We start from the raw sequence: 25,183 nt of genomic DNA, 5'->3' as shown, positions 1-25,183 counted from the left end.
ACACTAACTGATTACAAGGAAGACGCGTACATTGTCTTATTAGTGCTCAAATCGGGCTGGTGATGACCTATTACGCTCGAGAATTTCGTTATAGTTTTGATTACTGTTAGAAAATTACTCGGACGATACTGGTTAAATTTTACCCCCATAGGCAATAAGTTATTTTATGCAGCTAGCTACGCCTCATAATGTTTACCAGTAAGGGTCAGTTTTACATACGGGATTCTTAGTCGGGCCTCTTTTTCTCAGCTTTAATGCTGAACCGTTTTTCCCACTCCCTTTCCTCTCAAGGGAGCTCATTCATTTTGGGTATGGTTTAGGTTTTCCCTCACCTTTGCTGGAAATAAATAACAATTATAGATAATGCAATTCAGTTAAGCTGTTAGCAAATGGAAGGCTCCGATTGTAGAAAAAATATGGCAAAATCTTGGTCTCATTTTGCAACTTATTCCAAGCAAAGAGAGTTAGGCCTTAGTGATGCGCTCTATGAGTTTAAGTAAAGGAGGGAGAAGCATAAGATTATTTCATTCTTCACAAAGTTCATTCACACTCGATCCCTTTACGCTGTAGTAAATTTTACTAAAATGTACACTGGATGTGAAGAAAACGCTTCTTTCAGTCTGAATGTAATATTCTGAAATTATAATCTTGTCTCTCTCTTTCCCCTTAGTGCATCCTTTCATGTCCATGCACAGAGTATCGTGATTTGATAATTTAATCAATCACGTTTACATTCGAGGCAGCTTTAGTTGTAAACTGTCCCAGTCCTATTGAGATATCACGATTTTTTCAAATAACTTCCCATTTAATACAAACAACTTCCCATTGCAAGCTGGACAATTGCAATTCATTGTTGGCTGAATTGCCACAATACTTATTAGATAAGGTTCAGCGGGTATAAAATGCTGCGGCGCGTTTCGGCTCCTGCACTCGAAAATATGACCGAATTACGCCAGTTCTTAAAGAGCTTCACTGGCTACCTGTAAAGCAACGTATAATCTGAGAATTATTACTACTTACTTAAAAAACCCCCTGAAAGCTTTAGCACCTCAATACATATATGATTTTTTAGTACACTATAAACCACCTAGAACTTTGCGTTCGTCCGATAAGAAACTATTACAAGTTCCTCGTTTCAAGCTTAAGATTTATGAAGGCAGATCCTTTGTTATATAGCTCCATATCTGTGGAATCAGCTTTCAGATGCCATACGGCAAGCACCGTCGTTTGTGACATTTAAATCCAACCTAAAGACGCCTTTATTTGATCAAGTATTTAATTATTCATTAGCTTTTTGCTTAATACTTTTAGTAAGTTGTTTTAATCATCTTTGTGTTATTTTTTATCCATATAGCTGTACAGCGCTCTGAACTCTAGCATGGGCGCTATAAAAGTCTTGCATTATTATTATCATTATAATTATTATTATTATTATTATTATCATTATTACAATCTTTTAATGAGGATATTGGTATTATTTTATCAAAAGCTCTTATTGGTAAAAAAAAACAGCAACTATCGCAAGATTTATAAGACACCAATTTTCTTTATGTGAAGCAACTAAAAGTCCTCCTATTTAGATTTTTACAAGCAAAAAGTTATTTTCAGCTTGAGGAGGGAATATACAAGGGTGGAAAATGACAGCTCATTTCACATTTTCCATTAATGTGACGAGTATTACAATAAAGTAATGGCTACTTGACAGGACCAGATGTTCTATAGCAACATTCTTTCTGCGGATCGTTTGTAGCATTGAAAGATCCACCCCCACCTCCACAGAAATCACCCTCATTATCTCCACTACTCCCACCAGAGTAGCTCTTCCACACGGATCGGTACAGTCCCCCCTCCGAAACCGCCATCGATGTTTTTATACAAGAATCGTCCACCAGCTCCTCCCTGAAGATATCCCTTGTCACCTTCTCCGCCATTTTCCATGATTCCACCAAAGTGCTGTGAACTTCTGCCACTGAAGTAGAAACCACCTACTTCAACTCCTAAAACAATAATGAAAAAAATAATAGGAGGGATATATCCAATGACTTTCTCTTTTTTTCAACATAGATTGACTGAAAAGGTGTACAGGATTTAGCTCAATTTTCATGGTTTAAGGTGTGCTTGAAAGCTTTTACCTAATTACAGCAATCTAAAACGAAGTATTTGAGAAATAAGCTAACACGATAACGATTAGGAATAAAACTGGGACTGAAATACAACCGTATGTTGTCATAATAAGTCTACTCAGCTGAATTACTCCAGGGGATCTGTGACGTCATTGCGGGGGCCTGGGGAAAGAAATTTTAATGCCGTATCCCATCAACCAACGCGCGCACCAATTCAATCTGTTTTCATGGCGGCCGTCGGCGTGATGCGAGGTCGATGTAGCTAACTACTTTCGCACTTAAAACAAGTGAGAAGACTTGTCATGGGTAGTTTGAACAATGCAGCTACTGCCATGAAAAGAAACTCCGTGTCTGCGTGGTTAAATACTTTGACAGCTATTCGCGATGAACATTGCAGACAATCCAAACGTAAGCTCGATGTACTCATGCATTGCATGAAGTTTGTTTTTTTATTTCTTGCTTGTGTACTGGATCGGGCATTCGCTTTATCAACAGTTAATGTTATTCGCATTAAAGCTGCCTTGTTTCTGGGAATGGTGTGTTTGTGTTGATTTCATATTTTATATGTGCTGATTTTAAAGAAGTTTTGATCGAGCCTTCGTTGCTCTCTCGAAGTCAGTTCCATTATCGCGGGCTTTTTGACGCGGCGATATTCAGCATTTAAAGTACTTTTAAATATGTATTGTTTTTTTGCCGGCTAATTGTTTTTATTGTGATTTTTATTGTTTGTTTGGATGTCTTATCGAGCAAAGGAAATTATGCTTCACGCCGAGTCAGTAATTCGACGTCATTGCCCATTTCAAAACTGTGGTAATTTTTAGAAAAACAAAAAGAACATCTTCGTCTTTAACCGGAGCACAAACTGGATGGCTTGTCAACCTCTCGGAAGTGGGTTTCATTAAGACAATGCGAAGAAAAATTTCTAGACGACGAGAGTAATCCTTACTCCAGGAAGCAAAGGGTCAGTAAACTGTCAGAACGATGAAGAACTTGTGGATTTAGTTTTACCAAAGATTGCGAAAATTGTGTCACCTGTGGACTTTTTACTGCAAGGAACTGATGGAAGTCATGATTTTCACAGCAAATTATGCAAGTGCAGAGACGAGTTTTTCCTGCGCTACCCAGAACTTTCCTTGCAACAATATAGGTAGGGGTCTGTAGGGTGTTCATGGATATTTCTACAGAATGTATAGCTCCGTAAAATATTGATATCTCACCCATGGAAGGGATTTTTTATAAGCACCCCCACCCACTGATGGAAGTCATGATTTTCACAGTAAATTATGCAAGTTCAGAGACGAATTTTTCCTGCGCTACCCAAAACTTTCCTTGCAACAATAGAGATAGGGGTCTGTAGGGTGTTTATGGATATTTCTACAAAATGTGTAGTTCCGTAAAATATTGATTTCTCACCCATGGAAGGGATTTTTTATAAGCACCCCTACCCTCTAGAGATTCTGAAAAATCTCCAAATATTTTTTTAATAGTTTTTGGTCTTTGAGAACGGGACCCCTAGGAATTTTCATTTGCCTTCTGTGGAGGGGGGGGGGGGGGTAGGATGATGGCTAATTACTGGAATTACACAAGAATAACAAAAACAAAATTTGTAAAGCAACATGTTCAAAAATTATCAAAGTCCTTTTAAAATTAGGAAATAACATGTATGACTATCACAAGTTTGCACCCTTTCACTAAAATTCCTGTAAAATTATAATCTACATTTTACATAAATTGGGTATAGTATATAACCCAACTGATACTGTATACCACGATGGTATCTGGAATTTTTACAGTTTAAAAAAGTAGTTGTGTGCCACACAACTCTGCAAGTCTGTTCATTTCATTTCTGTTCATCTTCATGACTGAAGATTCCTTGACTCAAGATGTCATGTCATTACCAAAGTTGAAGAGGAAGGGTCGAAGGCAGAGTTGAATCATTGAAGCAGAAGTCAACCAGAAATCGAATGGCAAATGGAGGGAGGAATGTATCCTGGCAAGTGAAAAACCACCATACCGGATTACAGTGGGACTGATGCGTCAAAATGAGCCTAATTTGAGCCAGCTGAAAGAGCTGCTACAAAAAATTCTATCCTTGAGGCGAGCAGCTGATGGAGGCCCTCAGGCAACTTACCAACCAAGCTCGAACGTCCATGGAAATCCCAAGGAAAGGTATCCAATCCGGTCTTGAAAGATCCGACTCTCGTCAGAGCCGGGTAGTTCGCTTGTGTACGTCTCTTAAGCACATTTTTATCGCACAATAAAACTGAGTACGTCGTCAAAATGTACTCCCTGATGGAAATGAAATTTTTAAAACAGTCCTCTACGGGAAAGAATCGAGCGCTGAGTCGAGAATACTGTCTCAGCATTGGATTCACAGAAGGCATCCAAGTAAGTAAAATTTTCACCTTTCAGAACAATAGCTGTCTTTCAGAACATTTCTTTGTCGCAAAAATTTCCGCATGGCGGTCGACCGGCCGCCATGCTTTGAAAACAGATTGAATTGGTGCGCGCGTTGGTTTATGGGATACTGCATTAAAGTTTCTTCCCCAGGCCCGCGCAATGACGTCACAGATCACCTGGCTAATATTAGCAATCTGTGTGCCTTGTCCGTCGCTTCCCCCTGACCATGACTTGTTGTGCTCGTACTAGCATCACATCCTTCATGTCAGGAAGTGACCGTTTCCATCCCTCCTCCGGCTCCTGCTATTATAAAAGGCACGTGATCAGTTTCTCTCACTACGAAGGTGCCTCCGCCTCCTCCTGCTGAATTACAGACGTTGTTGATTCCACCTTCATGGCCAACAAGAATGTGGATGATCTCACTTTCAGTTAAGGAGAAAGTGCCGATCCTTCTTACACCTCTCCCTCGGTATTCACCATTGTTACTGGGTAATACCTACCCTCTTGCTGCTTCTATTGCTTCTATTCTGTATTCATCAGTGTACGGCACAATCCAACGTTGGATTCCGCTGGACAGTGTGACTTGTCCGTCGTGATCCTGACCTGACTATCGAAGTGACAACTCAGCAGTGAGACGTCAATTTCTGATATGATGTGGCGAGGACACGTTTTTAAGACGATCGCTGGAGCGGCATACGGTGATGTGTGTTTACAAACTTTCTGCAGCAGCTTCCTGTTTTTTTAATCCATTTTTCGTTGTTTTAATCCCTGTTTTATTAAATTTGTTTGCGCATTAACCCAAAAAAGGAGACTAATCAGTGAACAGTTCTATGCCAAAAGGGCGTAAGAGGAACTTTATAAACAGGAAGATTGAGAAAACTCCCGGTTAATAACTAACCATGATGAGAAGAATTGAAATAATAATAATAAACAGAAAGATCGAGTAAAACTTTTGGTTAATAATTAATCACGATTAGACATAGTTGAATACTCGCCGTAAAATTTCGTTTTTCTTTAAACTCTGAAGAAGAAGTGTCGTCGCTTTCTGATGCTTTCTTTCCTATTTCTTTTTTTTCTATATGGAGGCTGGTTTTATGCCCTTACATTTGCAAACCATGGTGAGTTTACTTTAACACTCTATAGTGTGGGTTAGATGAAGGATTATGTTAGCTTTTCATGGCAGTTTTAATGTAACATGTGTTAAACTTTCTTGATTGTTTCTTTGGTTTTTTCTTGCGGGAGATGCGGTTGCACTTCGGTCGTTGCTATCGATTTCAGATGGAAAGCTCTGCCTTTCGCTATCCAAAAGTTAAAATAGGCGGTGACATATCGATCTGATTTCAGTTGGTTCTTGTGTTATGATTTTTCATTTATGCATCTACAGAAAAGTTGAAGACTTGCAGCTTTCAAATCAATTCTTAAGGAAAATTCGTTTCACGCAATATGGGAAGATGCCACAACTTAGTTAGGAAAGTTAACTGAACACTTTGAATATCCTATTTCAGCTCATCAATGATGCTCAGAACTAAACTCTAACGTGAACATTTAACGTGAGCTTAAGTAAGAAGAAATTGAATTTTTCTCCGGCAATTATTGCTCACCGAAATTTTAAATAAAGCGAACCACGATTGTGAGAGAAGTTAACTCCTTTTGAAACTTTCTACTCAAGTTCTAATAACAACGTTCTAACTGCCAACACGCGGCAGTTCAAATTTTGAGAAGAATTTTTCTGATCAAATCCATCATGAAACAATCAATAAAAAGACGCTAAAAATCAATTTTGGTGGTTATTATCGACAATCCCAAAGTTTGTCCGTGGTCAGATCGGGCTCGCTGGTAAATACCGATTAATAATTGATCAGAATGAGTAAGAGACACTCTGATATGTCTAACATATGAAAACAAAAAATAATAACAGAACTTAAAGTTCCTTAAAATCTCATTTGAAGCAACAGTTTTTTAAGGTTAGTCTAAGCATGGGTGTATATGTCATTTATTTTAACTACCTGAGTTTCACGAGTTTCGACTCAAACTCGGTGTTCAGGATCTGGGATCAAAATAAAAAAGTTTTCCCTGAATCATACTTTGAAAAAAATAAGGAAGGGAATTTTTTGAAAATGAGCCAAGGGTTTAATCCATATACAATTCCAACTAAAGATAAAGCAAAGATGCGTCTATTGTAAGAATTCGTTTTGCTAAATTTTCTGACCAAAAAAGGTTACAGAGAATGAAAGTGTCCTATAAATAGCTTTCCTTGCTGAATTTTATTAGAAAAGGCAACTTGCACGAACAAAGCAGAATTGACAATTTTAATGTCGAAGCAAAGGAAAAAAAAATAAGTCGTCGATAGAAGGGTTCTCATCAAGAGCAATAGAATTCAAGTAAACTGAATGCCACCCAAAACCGTCGGGAAGCATTAGATATCAACATTCATCTTGACAACAGGAATTCTACAAGTAGAAATAGTCAAGTAGAAAATTAATATCCTCTACTTGACTATTGTATTTCACGGAGGGAGACAAAAGCAAATGAAGTATTGCTATTCATTCTACAAAGAATACGAAGTAGAAAGTAGAAAATTAGAAAGTAGAAAATTAATATCCTCTACTTGACTATTGTATTTCACGGAGGGAGACAAAAGCAAATGAAGTATTGCTATTCATTCTACAAAGAATACGAAGTGAAAAACACATCGATTATTTATGCTTTTGATTAGTTTTAAGATGAGACGTATACATGTTTCATTCCTAAACAATGCGTGGAAGATGGATTTCAATGTTTCTGCTGTCTTTAACAGTATTTAATTTACAAAGACATCACGGGAGCCATCAAGAAAATTGAGGGTCAACGAAAAACAGTTTTGTTGTCCTTTTTAATGTTTGCAACTTTTGAAGCACAGTTACCTCATGCATTAGCAATCTAAATAATAACTTTATTGATAAAAGCAGCGAAAAAAGCAAAGCAGTTTTTTAAAAAAGAAAACTGGTTTAGGGAAACAAGGAATGCAAATCGAATATTTTATCACTATTTCTCTCGTAGACTTTGAGTAAAATAGAGGTTTAGAGAAATGGATCACTACTGCGAGTACCTAAAATGCTGTTTCGATCAACTAGCCTGAATGGGAGAGATTTTAAAGTGTTTCATAACAATATAAAAACTACTAGAAGTCAGTAACAAAAAAAAAAATTCAACAATCTAAAATCTATAATCTTCGTGAGACAAACGATTAGACGTTCATTTAGGTTTTCTTTTTTTATCTTTGCAACGTTGTCTAATAAGATGAGATGTCACAGCCTACCTCGGACGTTCGCAAACCCCAGAAGTTGCCAGCTTTTGAATAATCTCGTCCCATTCCTATTAATCCATTTCTGTTCGAGAAATGTATATAAGCTAAAAAACTAAATCGAAAAAACGCAGATATGCCGACCTACACCGAACCAAAGGCTGACAATTCAGTACAAGAGCGAATTTTTTGGCAGATAGCATAGGATCTGAATGGGAACTCTCGGCTGCTGCGGTTGATATCCACTGGATTTTTAAAATCCACGATTCCTTAACTTTACTCTGTTGTAGTCACATGTTTTCAGAATTTTTTTTCGCCAACTTACACGAGCCGATCCGTAAACCAATCAAACTCTCTCTACTCCTGTCTAATAAACAGATAGCTGTCGGAGACTCAAGTTTCTGGAAGTCAGAGATGGATATGCATTGCTGGGCCATGCCGTTAAAAACATTTCATTACCAGTCGGAATGCATATGCATGGTCACTGTAAAAATTGGTGCACTATGGAAGACAGGTGTAAATCGATCAATATGGGGCCCTCAGGAGAAAAAAAGAAAGTTTTATGTCAGTTGAGTGACTCGGATGACTTACAACACCCAAATGATCTGAAACCGATGGCAGGCTTTATATACAGGAGCACGGAAGTAGGAATTAAGTATTATGTGTGTTTTTGCGTGTTCGGAAACTCATATGAGGCAATATCATTTCAAAACTTTTCAAAATGAAGTAATATGGTTATAGCAACTAAGTTAAATTTGTAAATTGGCCACCGAAACGAATAAAAAAGCTTACGTTTCGGGCGTTAGCCCTTCGTCGGAGCAAATAGAGGAATTGTGCGTCCCTGTCATTCCTTTCAATGACAAGGACGCATCAAAACCAGTCGCTAGAGGCTTTAATTTACCCAATCGTTCCAAACAACATATGGCAATCTGCGGTCTTTCCTTACATTTAGGCAACACGGAGAGCCGCAAAACTCTTGAACAAAAGTTTATCTTTCAAATCGGCAGTCTTAATCCCTCAGGTATGAACGAATGCTTCTCATTCCACTAATTGATTCGTGTTTTTCTCGTCGCCGTGTTACCACCAATGGCGTAGCTTCGCTTTCTGCATGTAAATCCACATAAAACCTACCGACGCAGGACCACAGTTTTTTTTTAGAAACTTTCAGCCTTTTTTCAAAATTAGGTCTGAGAACACCTGAATCGGCCGACAAAAAAGGTGAATAAATAAATTAAAACATAAAGTATCCCTATTACTTGCGCTCTGACTGGCTGAGACAGTCTGCTTTATCAGGGTATCGAGAAGGGAGAATGTCTCGTTTTTCCTGCTTTACTTCTTTCGTCCTCTAGCCGCTTCCTGCGACTTTACAACATAACAGAGAATAGTCATGGATTCTTTATTTGATAAGCGAAAAAAGAAAAAACTCCAACTATGCCCCGTATGGATCAAAAATATAAATGGCTTGCATGAATAGCATCTCCGTTATTTTATGAAAAATAAGGCTCAACATCTTTCCCCATCAGAACAAGTGCTGCTTCAACATCTGCTACAACAATGCAACTTGCCTGGTTGGATTTACAAACAAGGGATACAAGTGTGTGTCCACCTGGCTACACAGGAGAACACTGTGAAAAAGGCAAGAGTCATTTTGCTACGATTATGCGTCTCTTTTGCATCCATTTTACTCTGATCTCTCTTACCTGAAAAAAGCTTTTATCATTTCTTTTTTTTCTAATTTCACTGTCAACGGAAAGAATTTTTTTCTACAGATGTAGACGAGTATACCATCAAAACCCACAAATGTGACGTCAATGGTGAGTGCAACAATACTGAAGGTTCTTTCAACTGCAGCTGCAAGGTTGGGTTTGATGGCGATGGCAAAAGCTGCAAAGCTAACTATGAAATTTGTTCATCTAAATTGTTCCATGCATCGAAATCAATAGATCCAAGCGTATCAACATCATCAACTATTTTCACAACAAAGCTGTGTATAGTAATTTAGAGGGATCAGTCGGCTGTTAGTGTGACGTTTATCGCGTTTGTCATCCGTCGAAGTGTGCATTTTATTACGCGTCCCGTGTCTCGAGTGCTACTTCGAGTACAGCATCAAATGATTTACGCGTCGTGGACGGCAAATTGTGTTCTCTTAGTTTTGGTTGCAATACTCCCTTTGTGTTTGGAGGTTAGTTAGGTTTACAATGTTTTGTTTTCTTTTTAGCACCATTATATTTTCACCCTGCAATCATTCTTAGTATTACGTTACGTCTCGAGCCCTATTTCTATCTAAGTAAACTTCTGTCTTTTGTTGATTTGTCCAAAAGAAGCCTTCCTTGCGCTGGCTGATTAATTTTTGTTGCTCTTAAAATGATTCAATTGCGCTCAACTTTTTATTAAATGTTTTTCTCTCTTGATAAGATGTAGACGAATGTGCGACCAATACCCACAAGTGTGGTGTGAATGTTCGGTGCATAAATACTGAAGGTTCCTTTCACTGCAGCTGCGAAGATGGATTTGATGGTGATGATGAAAATTGCACTGGTGACTAGAACAGGACGTTTACTCGTTACTTCTGAACATTTTTCATTGCTAGCTTATTTATTTTAAAACTGACTTCAATATTTGTGCAGATATAGATGAATGTCTCACCAATACCCACAAATGTGATGCCAATGCTGAGAGCAACAATACCGAAGGTTCTTTTAACTGCAGCTGCAAGGCTGGGTTTAGTGGCGATGGCAGGATTTGCACAGGTAACATTTGTCCATCTAAGGTTTCTAAGCATCGGAATTAACAGATTCAGAACCCTCGACCTGGTTTTTTCATATTTGCCAAAACATGACGAATGACGAATGCTTTGCCTCTGCTCTCAAAACATTCAGCGTGCATCCATATCGCGATACACGCACGCTAACCATGAACCAATGGTCAATTAAATTTTATTTAAAATTCACTGCAAAATATATTCATCTATGCATTGTCAATATAGCTTTCTGTTCAAGGTTGATGATACGTGATAGTCGAGACAATATTTGGTGAGAAAACATCAAGGCACATGAAAAATGTTTATGTGTGTGAGTCTAGATATAGACAAGAGTATCACCAGAACCCAGCTACTCTTGCGAAGGTAAACCGGAGTTCAATTACAGTAAGTGGGAAAAACGTTTCACCTTTTCATTGGTAAAGTTTGGAGCTGAGGTAAAGCCATGAGGCAATATGCAATTTGGACAATGTTCGACTATTTCCTGGACTTCTCTCAAATTTTTTTTCGTTCATTGTAAGTGAAATTTCGGAACAAGCGAGCTTGCAAGTAGCAACAGATGAACCAAACAAAGGTTTCTAAACATGCCAGGCGCCGTAATTGATTTTATTGACGAGAATGACCAAAGAGAAAACGAAATGGACTGTCAGAGCCCTGGAAGGTTTTTACGCTCAGTTAGATTGTAAGGTAACGTTCCCTAGTAAAACTGAAACACGGATTCTTTATTGTAAAATAGATAAAGTAGCCTTGACTGCGCTCTGCTCTGTTGTACAGCACTTAGGAAACGTTTAGAGCAGTCAAGAAGTAGGGAAGAACACTCGTCTGCCAAATTTCCACCCCTTACTCTTCTTTTATGCTCTAGCCGCTTCTTGCTTGCTTTACAAAAGAACAGAGCAAGGTCAAGGCTTCTGCAATTGCTTATTATACAAAAGAAGGATGAATGACATGATGTTTGTGAGATGCTAAACCGAGTTAAACACATTGTACACGGTACAAGATAAGGAAAAGTTAAGACATGATAAAGTCTTCAGTGCGAGGGCCTCGTCAATTTAAATCGTTACCCTGATATTTCTTGTATAGCCAAAAACACAATACTAATCAAATGCAAAAAAAGAAAAAAAAAAAACAACAACGGCAACGGACCAAACAAACAAACAAACACACGTAAAATTTACGATTGATTATTGAAAAGAAGCAAGAGCTATTGGAAAAAAATATCAATTGAAACCTCCCGTATTAGGAATCTCTACTCAGGAGGCACCTGTATCTAAAAGAAGCAAGAGTTACTGGAAAAAGAAACTGACGCCAAAAGCTTTGCATCTATCTGGAAGTCTCAGAGGTGCTCCCTAAATAAAAATGCAGGTGGTTTCAGTCATAGTGAGTGGAAAAGTGTGTTGAAGATAATCTTAGACTAAATGTTGTGAACTGGAGATGTTTAATCTGAACGCGATCTTCTCATTGGGTACAGCTACACATTACATAAAATAGAAAGCTAGACTCGAAAGTGAAACAAATATTGAATTACAAGAAAAAGAATAACACACAAAGCGACGACTTACATATTTTTCTCCATCAGCAAGCTAAACCGAACATCAACATCAAAAAACAAAAAAAAAAGCAAACCTTACTACGCACAAACAACGCACAACGATTTGAGAACATGGTCGCTAAGGTCATGTGATCTGCACAAGGGGGTATCGGAGGGGTAGAGTGTCTCTAAAAAAGTGGAAAAGAGGAAAATAATGTGTTTGTAAGGACTATATGTGCAGATTACTTTTGAACTTATTTAATTTTTGTGTGTGGTACACAGAAGGCTTCCCTGTTAGAGAGTGCCACTAGTTTTAATAAGCTGTTTCCTCTACAAGTTGACTTATCTCCTGTCTTTGTTCTTCATCTGCCTCTATGCTTTCTTAGACCACGACTCTTTCTATCGACTTCCGATCCAGGCCATCAGTAGCCCATCCGAGGATGGCTCTTGATAGAGCTTTTGATGTTCTATTGGTACATTATATACCCATTCCCATCTCTTTTACTATACCTTCCGAATCAGCTCTACCTGTGAATTTCATCATATAGTTCCTTGGCCTTTTTCATGTATAGCTTTTGTACAGGTATCATGCAATCTTAAAATATTAGGTTTTGTAATATAATAATTGCTACTACTCCATGCCATATATTTCCATATCAAGGGAGTCTCGAATTCAAGTTAACTCTATTAATTCTGATCGATATAGTTTGATCAACCGGGTTAGAATGTTTGAGTCGAGCTAAGCACCTATCACACTTATCTGTCATGGCAAAAGTCGGTTTTTGCATCCATTTGGATTACGTACTGGTACCGTAAAAATGGCACAGACGACAAACGTGTTTTACAATTAAGATGAGCCGATACAAGGAAGTTTATGACTGATAAAACTTTCTTACGTTCCTAAAGCTTTTAACTCCCAGCAAAAATATCTTAAATCAATTTTAAAGCAATTTATTTTGTTTCCTTTGTGGAAAAAATTGTTTTACTGTGTTTAGACTTTTCAAAACTAGTTTGATATCAGTCTATTTACTTTGCTTGGTGAGCCCTGGTGAAAAAAATGTTAAACCCACACGCAGAAATGACTTACAGGAAGTGTACAGTATGGAAAGGTGCCTTTTTATATTTCACAGATATTGCTGAATGTGCAGTTGGCGTTCACGGTTGCCTCAATGGAACAGCCACGTGCATAAACACTATTGGTTCTTACAACTGTTCTTATAACCATGGTTACGTTGGGGACGGAAGTACAAGTTACAGTGTGCAGTCACCCGGTCAGTTTGATTTTTTTTCTTACAAGAACTATGAAAGGATCCGACTTACAATAAAAATGCTATTTCAGAATTTTTCATCTGACCTGAGTTGCTGCTACGAGACTGTTGCTCTTCATTTTTTAGATGAGGGCGGGTTAATGATTTGTGAGAATGAGTCGTGAGTATTTATTCGTTGAGATATCTATAATTTATTTTTTAAAGAAATATGAATAATTTCTTATAGGAAATAAGATTCAAAGGTCTTTTCCACGCACGTGATCGGGGGAGAAAATATTACAGTAGTAGGATAATGAACTAATAAAATTTATGATAGAAGAAAATTTTCAACCATTCCGGATTGAATGTTGAACGATCAAAATACGTAAGGAGCATTCGAAAAGTCGGTGGTTAAATACAAACGGAACTGACAAAAATAACGGAAAAGAAAAAAATTAACACAAACAATAATGAGGCGTTGTTTATATCACTGTTTTGACTCTTGTCTTTCTCAGAATGTCAAAATCCTTCAAGTCTTACAGGTGCCGAAAGGAAAGAAACTTACTCCGGAAGTCTTTCAGTATGCGACAGTTCACTCGGTCCAAATTGGTTTCGTTTTCAGGGAGCAGCCGGAAATAAAATGGCTGCCACATGTGTCCCAACTCACCGGTGTGGAACCGAGGCCACTGGCTGGTTGAACGGGGCTCATCCTACCGTGAGCGAGGGTATAGTCACAAGGCAGGTCTGTTTTCATTGCTCACCAAGATGCTGTGAATGGTCTATCAACATCCAACTAAGGAATTGCAATGAATATTTTGTGTATAACATCAGCGGCACACCTCCTGAGCATCCGTGTCACTTGCGATATTGTGGCGCTGACTAAAGTTATCATGAAAACAATACGAAGTCCGTTTTGCTCGTAGGGCGGTTAAAATAGAATTACCACAAATATACTACTGATTTCACCCGCATGGATTTTGTTTCTTGTTTTGAAATGAAAGGGGTATTGGTAGTCATAGTTCTTAAACTCACACACAATTTTTTTCCGAACAAATCAGGATGTAAAACTTCTTTGACGTTATTTAACCCAGTTAAGGGTGAAAATGTTAATCAGTAACAAATTTTGAAGAAAATAATCACTTTTTAAATGGAAATAGCGAACACGGCGTAGGGGTTACAAACGCTTACCTACGTTTAAATTGTACACATGTCCAATATCAGTCTTTACTCCTTTTTACTTGGTCTTTCTTCGTGGTTAGTCGTGACAGCAGTAGTTGAGAGGCATCAATGACTCCGTCGTTAGTCTTATACCGCAAATTAGTGATACGTTGTAAATTCCCATTGCAGTTGTGATAGCCTTTATTTGTAACTTGATATACTTTAGTGAAACAATGAGTAATAAAAAAAAGTTACCAAATATTTGAAAAATATATTTTTGTCTGAATAATTCAACGTGGCTGCCATTTGTAGAACCTATCATTGGGTTGGCAGTCACTTACCGATCGAATAAGGCTTGCGCAAAGACAAAAATATTAAAGATTGAATTTCTCAACGCGGCCATTGTGTTCCTCTATTTTACGTCCGTATTTGTGCCCCGTTCTGCAGAGTATGACCGTGGCATATTTTGCGCGTTCCGTTGTCCTTTTAGGGTAAAATAGTGGGTAACTCAATGTTCTAAGAAATAACAAGCATTCTGCTCTCCCAGATACAATCACATCTAACCTTTTTAAATCTATGTAAGCCCAGAGCTAATCAATAGTTGGTTAGATAGTTAGTCCTCTTCGTGCTTCTATCCACATAATGACTCGGCGAGAGACTATTGTTGGTTACCAGTCAGCCAAGAGGTAATTAATTTTTTACTCGGCCTACGAGGTAATTTTCTGTCTACGGTTTGGCTCCAAGATTCTTTTAGTAAAATGTGAATAAAATGTTTTCTGGATGTTTAGAAAACGCTGCCTTTTCTTCTTTTATTTGACGCGGGTTTTCAATTCCTGACCTCTGTATTTGTAGATGACGTGATTCTTTTCCACCTTCTCTGGAACTTTCGAGTCAGCGGGTGTCGAAATTACGCGGTTCCATGTTTTGTCTTCTCGTGTAAATGTTTTCCTCCTTCGTTTGATGATGCAACACCTGTAAATAAAGATTTTACTTTTGGCAGTAGGAAAGGAGGATTAATTGGAATTATTGTGAACGGAAATAAGACGAAAACGAAAGTCAAAATGTCTATTCAAAACAAAAATGTAATGTATCGCGGAAATGCGAAGGCCATAATATAACAGGTGAAATATAATATAACAGGTTAAAAAAAAAAAAAAAAAGAAAACAGAGAGAGAAAAAAAAAATATACACAGCAAATATTCTGTCAGGCCCCCCAGAGGATTAAAGTAAGAAGCCTTGTTAAAGTCTCAATCAGCAGTTAATGTTTAGATAGCAGGTTTGCCAAACGTTTCTTTTACTCCCGAACTGAGGTTCCTGTTTGGCCAGGTTCTGAGAACATGGTACTTTTGCTTCATCTGTTTTTAATCTCTTTGGTTCTTCCCCTTGGGCAAGTTTTATGCTGCTATGATGGTAACATTTCTTTCTTGTTTTTAGAAATTCAGTTTCAACATTGTGTCTGTTCGTGTGGTAAACTTGTCCTCAACAGTTTATTGAAAAAAAAAAAACTTCGGTATGCAAAAGTGTAAAGACTGAACATAAATCTCTCAAGACTTAATTGATACAGTGACTTCAAATCTATAACAAAATTTTTTGATTCTATAGGGAAACATATTCTTCCACTTCGTTTAAAAAAAAATATCTGCCTTTGAAAGTACCCCACTGAGCACTACTCATTTTATCCCCAGTTTGTCCAACAGAGTTCTCGTAAGGTCTTTCACATTCCACTTATGTTTGTATTTCTCTAGTATATTCAAAAGAGACCCCATGGGACTGGAAGTATTGAAACGGTGATGAAAAGGCTTTGATACCTCTGAGCGAAAAGTAAACCTTTATATTCGAGAAATTTGGTAGCATTTTTCTTACTAACTCGCGTGTATCTTGCAAAACTATGACCGCTATCTTGATTATAAAGAGATAGTTGATACTGTTATTGAAAACAACCTTTCTTATCAGGTGAGGGAAATTCTTGTTTAAAAACAATGTGTGCACCAATGGAAAAATCATACTAGTTTTTCCATTTGAAATAATAAATTAATGTTAGCAGGAGTTATGAAATTTTTAACTCCCCTAAGGTGTGGGCTTTACTAATTGTTTATAATTCACTTCTGTTCGAAAGATACCTGATGAGTTTTCAATTTTGATTCTTGAATAGCTTGTCGATTGCCCGCTAGGTAAACACAGGACTTCCTAATAAAGTTTACAGTTTTATTGAGTAACGGTTGATAAGCTTTTGGAGGTCAAATAATCGAGCGAACTTACCAATTAGGAAAAACCACTGATGGCATAGGATGCAAATTCTGTCTCAAAATAAAGGTGGGTATTTCAATGTTAACATAGAGAATCCGGGGAAAAGTCGGAATTATCGATATACGTATTTTTATCTCCAGTTCAAACAGCTTGCTTAACGACATATGGAGATTCTCAAGGGGTAGAACCAATTCATTTTGATGTTTTATTAATTTCATTCTTAGATCAATGTCGTATCTTAGCATTTCCATCGACTCTGTTCTTCGTGGGAGAACGTCTTGTTAACCACACCATAGCAGACATCAGTGTGATTGACAGAGACACGTGTGAATATCGTTGTTACCTGGACCATAACTGTGTCAGTGTTAACTTTTATTTGGGGAAAAATAGAGCAGAAGCACACAACTGTGAACTGAATAACTCCACGGGTAAAGAACATGAGGACGATCTGGTGCAAACAACGAACTACGTGTACCATGGAACGAAGGTACGAGCGATTACTTATCACTTTCATTTACTTGGCTTTCAGCATTGAATGAGAGCTGAACGGATGCTCTTTATAGCCATATTTAGAAAGGACTTTGTATGGACCATGTATTACTTATAGATAGCGCCATCGAGTACCCTTCGTAGATTAGCAAGAACCAATAGACATTTGTTCTGTACCCTGGAGGACGCTTAGGGCTTTTAGAAAAGTGATCCATTTGTCTCGATTCTAAATAGAAAAAACTCTTATACATCTTTTTATTCAATGACGAAGAACCTCTATAAGTTATTTCATTTGCAATTGTTTCGTCGGCTTAAAATTTTATAGTTGCAAGTAGCTTTTTTTATTCACCGATTTTATGAAAGTATTTTTTGGATTTTATAATAGTTTACTAGTTTGCGCAAGAGTAAGTAAAGAGCATAAGATCATACATCATGGGAAATTCCTTTCAAGAGAAGCTAAAACGATTAAAATACTTTTTCCTTCAAACTTGTCCTTGAACGTAGTAACAGATCGAAGACATAGTGTCCTCCTGGCAAGGATGTTGACTGTAGATTAAGAGGTTTCGTTGAGCTGCTTACCGGCTCCTTATGTATTTATTTACTTGATCCTATCCTAGTTTATTTTGGTTGCTTGAAGCAGTGGTTGTTCTAAGTTATGCACATTTCTCTTAAGCAGATTATTCATGTTCAACCTTTTTTCTTGAAGAATTTTTTGTGCTCAATCCCCAGGCAAGAACTACGGAACCTGTCAGTCGGGTTTTACGAGGCGACGATATCGATGTTTATGTCCTTCTGGATTCACTGGCCACGAATGCGAGACAGGTAACTGTTTAAAGGATAGAGTATATGCGAATTATCCATTTGGTTCAACGCTGTGATTTATAACAAACTTTTAGAGGTGTTAAGATTTGATGGGGGAGGGGGCCTATGACAAATATGCACTTAGAAGTGTACAATATAATCAGGTAGCTTTTTATATTTCACAGATATTGATGAATGTGCAGTTGGTGTTCATACTTGCCTTAGTGGAACAGCTACGTGTATAAACACTATTGGTTCATACAACTGTCCTTGTAACCATGGTTACGAAGGAGATGGAAGGACAAGTTGCTTTGTACAGTCAGTCGGTCAGTTAATTTTTCTTTTACTTACCAGTGATGTAAAAGAATGTAACTCACGATACCTGAGGTTTGCATTTTTGCTTAACCAATACTATTTTACATTTTTCGTCTTGGCGAAGGCAGCATGGTCGAGTGGTCAGCATGTCGGTCTTGCAATCCGCCGCTCCCGTGTTCAAGTCCCGCCCTGGTCACTACTTGAATTTATTTCACAGTAGCCCAGAGTTTCGAATCCTCGGCCATGCTTGTAATATAGCCAACTGGTTTGCCTTTGGCCAGTTGGGATTCTTAATAAATGTTATTTTCAATTTGAATTATTTGTTTCAGTTGTGTGGTGGAAAACCTGAAAACTAGCTTCTAGCTAAGTGTTTCTCCACTTTAAACTGTTTATTATTATTATTAACAACATTTCTCTTTTTCATTGTGTAGGATGGGAGGGCGGGAAGTGATTTGTGAGCAGTTCAGTTGTTTTGACATATTTTGTTCTCAACCAAAGTATAGATAATCCGAGTGAAGACTTAAAGCTACTTCCTCTGGATCGCAGGACAGGGGCGTAGCCAGGATTTTCCAAAGGGGTGGTCACAGAGGCTACTCACCATTTACACCGCTACTCTCCTGCGTGTTTCAGCGGGCTCAGTCGTATTATCGCGGCATGAAGGCCCATATTAACTAAATACAAGAGCCGTTGACGAGAATACTTCACAAAATAACAAAAAATTAAAAAAGTGGGCTTTTCAACAATGGCTTTTTCGGCCAAGATATTGTCATGGCGTTTTCACCACCTAAATATTGTAGGTTGTTTGCTCTAAAGAAGGCCTACCAAGGGGGTATCACGGACAGCCCTGGACCCCCCTGGCTACGCCCTTGGAGGAGAAAAGATTTCAGTAACATCAATAACATTTTACTGAACTGTTAATATGTATGGAGACACGTATCTCACAAAACGTTTTGGTGTGTATGATCACAGAATTTTTTAAGAGTTGTGCCGTTGCACGCCATACTTTGACGAACTCGTAGGGAGAGTCAATATAAAAACACTGAGTAAAAATGCTCAGCGATACTGCACAACGAAACGTCTAATGATATATATCTATATATATTAAAAACTAAATCATTGGATAATGCAATTCTAGACTTTTGGCTTAGCCGTTATGGTATATCAGCCAATATACCATAATCTACAAATGTGGCAAGCGTACGTGTCAGCTTAAAATTAAAAAGGAGCTAAAACTTTAATAAAATTTAATATATTTTTTTAACGTTTTTAATAAAACAATTATTCCACTCGCGCTTGTTGGATATGAGATGATTATAACCAGCTCAGCGCTACGCGCCTCGTTGGCTATCTATCATCTCATATCCAAAGCGCGCTCGTGGAATAATTATTAATTATACCATACATTGTAACAGTTCAGTTTTGCTGATTTTGTTTTGACCCGCGGGACGGACTCAGGGTGGACTGATCCCAGTCTATCAGCAAAGTAGCGTAGCTACAACCCTCTACTTGTGCATTTATCTGTTTTCTTCCTCAGAATGTCAGAATACTACAAGTCTTACAGATGCCAAAAGGAAAGTGACCTACTCAAGAGGTTCTTTGTGCGACAATTCACTCGGTCCAAATTGGTTTCGTTTCCAGGGAGCTGCCGGAAATAAAATGGCTGCTACATGCGTCCCAGCTCAACGCTGTGGAACTCATGCCACTGGCTGGTTGAACGGGACTCATCCTACCGTGAGCGAGGGTATAGTCACAAGGCAGGTCTGTTTTAATTGGTCAGGAGGATGTTGTGATTGGTCCATCAACATCCAAGTAAGGAATTGCAACGGATATTTTGTGTATTACATCAGTGGTACGCCTCCATCGCATCCGTGTCACTTACGATATTGTGGTGCTGACTAAAGCTATCATGAAAACAATACTAAGGCCGGTTAGCTTTTAGACCGAGTAAAATAGAGTAGCCGCATATATACAACTGATTTCACCCGCAAGGATTTTATTTCTTGTTTTGAAATGAAAGTGATGTTGGTAGTCGTAGTTCTTGAACTCGCACACGAATAATTTCCCGAAGAAATTAACATGTAAATATTCTTTCACGTCATTCAACCAGGTAACGGGTGGAGATATTAGTACTCAGCAAAAATTTTTTGAAGAAAATGATCAAATCTTAAATAGAAATAACGAATGCCGTGTAGGGTTACAAACGCGTTACTACGTTTAAAGTATACTTATGTCCGATATCAACCTCCATTCTTCTGAACTTGGTCGTCAGAGAATTCTTTTTGTATTTTTTCGTGAGTAGTCGTGGTAGAAGTTGCACTGTCAAGTTTATAGGCTAGGAAAATATCTGTCGAGGACTGGAATCCAGCTTCTCTTCACTTCTTATATCCCAGATATATATTATATTCCAGATATATCTTTCCGCTTGTATTAAATGTAAACCATCGAATAAGGAATTGGCAATTCCCCCATCATTTCATTTTCTAGTATTTTAACTTTTAGCGTACGAAAGAGTTCCTGCGGACTTATCTGAGCATACCGTAGCGATCGTATAAGGCTTACTTGTGTCCTTTTCTGAAGTGTTTTACCGTGGCATACTTTTCGCGTTCCGTTGTCATAAAATGGTAAAATAGTGGGTAACGCAATATCTTAAGAAATAACAAGCTTTTTGCTCTCCCAGATACAACCACATATAACCGTTTTAAGTCTATGTGAGCCCAGAGCTAATCAGTAGTTAGTTAGCTAGTTGGTTCTCTTCGTACGTCTATGCACATAAGGACTCGGCGATAGAACTTGAATGAACTTGATTTTGGTTGCTTGCCGATCGGTCAATCGATAGAAAACAAATCACATGTGGTCTATTTCTTGATTTGTCAAAGGTCTTTGACAAAGTAAATCACAGGATTCTACCGTCTAAGCTCTCTTTATATGGCGTTCGAGGAGTCTCGCATAAATGGTTTGAGAGTTATTTTCAAAATCGTAACCAATATGTCAAAATTGATTCCACTAGATCTGCCAATGAAAATATAACATGTGGTATACCTCAAGGCTCAACTCTAGGTCCACTCTTATTTCTACTCTCTGTTAATGGTTTACCAAATTGCACTGATAAACTCTCAGTGCGGATCTTTGCTGATGATACTAACTTGTTTTTTACTAGTGACAACCCACATCATCTAGAATCTGTTATGAATCATGAACTTAATGAAATTTATAAACACTGTGCACTAAATAAGTTGTCTATTAATTTTGCCAAAAACTAATTACATGTTAATTTCATTTTCTAGATACCAACCCACGATAAATATTGAAAACATTGAATCAAAGAGTCATATAAAATAGCTAGGAGTCTATATCGATAAGCACCTAAATTGGAAACCGCAAATACAACATATAAATAATAAAATAGCAAGAAACATTGGAATTCTTACTATATTGAGATATTATGTCGAATTTAATATGTTAAAGCAATTATACTATGATTTAATATATCCCTATTTAAGCTATGGTACAACTACCTGGGGCTGTGCCACCTATACTAACTTAGAATCCTCTGTATTAAGCAGAGCAAATGTCTTCGTAGCATCTTCTTTGCAAATACTAGAGAGAATGCCAATCCCTATTATAAACTATTAGGAATTCTAAAGTTGGAAGCTATTTATAATTCAGAATATGCTGTCTTACGTATAAGATTAATATTAAAAGTGATAGCATTCCAGATATCCTCCTTGTCCTGACCCCAGCATGTGAAAAACATAATTATAATACAAGATTTGCTGCTAATAATAACTTTTTTAGACTAAGAGTAACCACCAACATGGGAAAATCATCCTTTATATTCTCTGCTTCAAAGATATGGGAAACTGTACCCACTTATTTTAAATATATGCCAGTACAATAATTTCAAAAGAGAATGGAAACATCAACTTTTACTCAACCAAACCTGATCATTTTACTTTGCTGCTGATTTACTCTTAAGGAAATATGTAAACTTCAAAAACTTCAACTTTTGTTCAAGAAAACCTAATCAGTTTATTTACTTTACTGCTGATACATTTTTATTAAAGGCTGCTATCTATTTATCTATTTGTATGACCATTACGGTGTCCAGCTGCAAAGTATTTGCTACTTTGGACACCGTGCACCTCTCAAAGTTATCTTTATAGCCAAATATTACTATTACTTTTCCCTCTTTCTCTTACTTTTCAATGTATATTAACTTCTTTTAATAGTGTGAAATAAATAAAGTTCAAGGTTCAAAGTTCAAAGTTCAAGTTCAAGGTCAAGAGGTACTTAATCCCTCATTTTCCTCTCTATGGTCCGGCTCCAAGATTCCTTTAAGCTATTTTATTCTTCCTAAGGCTCATTAACACTTGACCACTTTAAGTAGTGGCAAACTTTTATTTTTTTATGTCTTTGTGAATGCAATATTCTCAAATTACAATTACAATTTTGTCTCTCTCTCTCTCTCTCTCTCTCTCTCTCTCTCTCTCTCTCTCTCTCTCTCTTCCAATAGTGCAGCCTGTCATGCCCACACGCAGGGCACGGGATTTGATTATTTAGCCAATCACGTCTATTTTCGAGGTAACTTTTAATTTTAAGGCGCCCTGCTAGGATATTCTCTGAAATAACTCCCCATCACAAATATTTTTCCTTTACAATGTAGTGATGGCTGAATGAGGAAAAAAGGGATTATTTTATTAAAAGCTCGTACTGCTAAAAAAGACAGCAACTGCCGTAATATTTACAAGGTACAAATATTCTTCATGTGAAGGAAACTAAAAGTCCTCCTATTTAGATTTTTACATACAAAAACGTATTGTGAGTTTGAAGAGGGAATATACAAGGGCGAAAAAAATTGAAATGACAGCTCATTTCGCATTTTCCATTAATTCGACCAGTATTACAATAAACTAATAGCTTGACCATGATCAGAAGTTTCATAGCAACATTCATTCTGCTGATCGTTTTCAGCGTTGAAAGATCCACTCCCACCCCCACAGGAATCGTGTTCATGATCTCCACTGCTCCCCCTAGAGTAGCCACCTCCGCGTCCAGCTCCTCCGCGCTTTCCATATGGACCAGCACTCCCTCCAAAGCCGCCATCGATGCTGTTCCTCCCTGAAGAAATACTTTGTCACCTTTTCCACCCGTTTCCATACTTCCATCAACCTGCTGCGAACTTCTGCCACTGGAGAAGAGACCTTCTCCTCCACCTCCTAAAACAACAATAAAAGTAATAGGAAAGATATATCCAATTGTTCTCTTTTCTTTTTTTGAGATAGATTGACTGCCACTCTTTAAGGTGCACCTGAGAGCTTTTACCTAATCACAACAATTTAAAAGGAAGAATCTAAGAAAGAGAACTATTAGGAATAAAACTGGGATTGAAGTACAGCTGTGTGTTGTCACAATAAGTCTGCTCACCTGGATTACCACTATCACAATCTGCACCCTGTCGTCGTTAGATATATATGATGCACGATCCTCGCAGTAGATAATAGATAATATATAATATAATATATGAACTTCATATATTTCATTGTATCTGACTTATCACTCTCACGGGTTTATTACGAATCAACTTAACAGCCTGCTTCCAGTTGGCTTGTTAGCTCAATTGGTAGAGCGCTGCACTAGTATCGCAGAGGTCAGTGGTTCAATTCCCGTACAGGCCTCATTTTTTTTAGGTCTGATTTTCGCTATTGCTTAAATAGCGCTATCTACTGCGAGGATCGTGCATCATATGTAAAAAAATTATATATATTTACTTAGCAACAACTTTCCAAAGGAAATAGCTTCTAGAATGTCCCTCGTTTCGGTGACAATCGAAAGGCTACAATTTAACCAAGCGCGCATTGCACTTCGCTTTCATCACTCTAGCTCGGAATCCTAACCGCTACAACTTTTTCCATCTCCAGAAAATCCGGCTTTGCAAGAACAACTATGCAAGCCTAGAGTATTCTTGCAGTCGGCGTTGGCGTCACAGACAAAAACACAGAAACATTACATTCGTCAGCGTCTATGAATAAATGAATCACCACATGAAAACGACGTGGTATAACTCGTTTAATATGATACAAAAAAAAGTTGTTAAGAAAGAAGGTAAAAGTAGGTTAGGCTTTTTTGTTCTCGTATATCCAAAAAAAAAAAAAAAAAAAAACTAAAATAAAATGAAAACGATAATAAAAAGAGTAAATGGCTCAGGACTGTGGGATTTCGAAACTGGTAACTGAGTCACAATTCCTTGCTTAAGAAGAAGAGTAGTTCTCTTGCATTCTAATCCTTACCGTATAGTAAAAAGCTATTGTTGCTATCGCTCTTTTCAGGTTTCAATGAGCTTCAAAGCAATCTTCACTATCAATTGCCCTCGATCTTCATATCACAGGGAGCCAGCACAGGTACCCCAGGAATGACGAGATTCAGCCGCTGACTGCTTGTTCTCCTTCACTCGCCTTGAATTTTCTACACAAATCAGCTGGCAGCTTTTGAATTGAACCAAGTTGAACTGGAAAGTAAGAAAAGAGCGCAGCATTATTCCTATCCAAAACAGTTCAATGTGTAAATAATTTGGTATTATCAACTGAATAGTTAATGTAAACTTACCACCATAAAGAGTACTTAAAGCCAATTTACGATTACTACTCAGTTGACATGCGCAACACCGAATTATCTTGTAATACCTCCCCTTCCCCAATTACTCCCTTTAACCTGTATGTAAATAGTTTCGCTTTTAGAGGGACTCACCTCTGTTGATATCTCGTCTAAAGCAATATCTCTCAGCGTTGGGTGCAAAATCTTAAAGTCTGGCTTCTTTGGTGCGGTTACTCAGCTCAC

General features: G+C 37.7%; 2 protein-coding genes across 3 annotated transcripts; both read left to right on the top strand.

Moving 5' to 3' along the window:
• Nucleotides 1-9,360: 9,360 nt before the first annotated feature.
• LOC148737211 (uromodulin-like) lies at nt 9,361-14,222 on the top strand. Its single transcript, XM_088749277.1, has 7 exons — nt 9,361-9,442; nt 9,576-9,664; nt 9,829-9,988; nt 10,222-10,344; nt 10,434-10,556; nt 13,223-13,363; nt 13,855-14,222. The coding sequence occupies exons 1-7, from the start codon at nt 9,361-9,363 to the stop codon at nt 14,220-14,222; spliced, it is 1,086 nt and encodes a 361-aa protein (XP_088605403.1).
• A 1,552-nt stretch (nt 14,223-15,774) lies between these two features.
• Nucleotides 15,775-20,018, top strand: LOC148737210 (uncharacterized). 2 transcript variants are annotated; one of them, XR_015996725.1, is made up of 5 exons: nt 15,775-15,907; nt 16,969-17,231; nt 17,963-18,055; nt 18,220-18,360; nt 19,884-20,018. XR_015996725.1 is itself a non-coding variant. In XM_088749096.1 (4 exons), the coding sequence occupies exons 1-4, from the start codon at nt 16,786-16,788 to the stop codon at nt 18,277-18,279; spliced, it is 441 nt and encodes a 146-aa protein (XP_088605222.1). In that variant the 5' UTR covers nt 15,927-16,785; the 3' UTR covers nt 18,280-19,902. The 2 variants fall into 2 exon arrangements, 1 of the variants encoding a protein (XP_088605222.1); XM_088749096.1 differs by lacking the exon at nt 15,775-15,907 and adding an exon at nt 15,927-16,810 and having other exon boundaries at nt 18,220-19,902.
• Nucleotides 20,019-25,183: the final 5,165 nt, after the last annotated feature.

Source organism: Stylophora pistillata, chromosome 2 (assembly GCF_964205215.1).
Source record: "Stylophora pistillata chromosome 2, jaStyPist1.2, whole genome shotgun sequence".
NCBI classification, from domain to species: domain Eukaryota; kingdom Metazoa; phylum Cnidaria; class Anthozoa; order Scleractinia; family Pocilloporidae; genus Stylophora; species Stylophora pistillata.
This window is presented reverse-complemented; position numbering and strand designations above follow the sequence as displayed.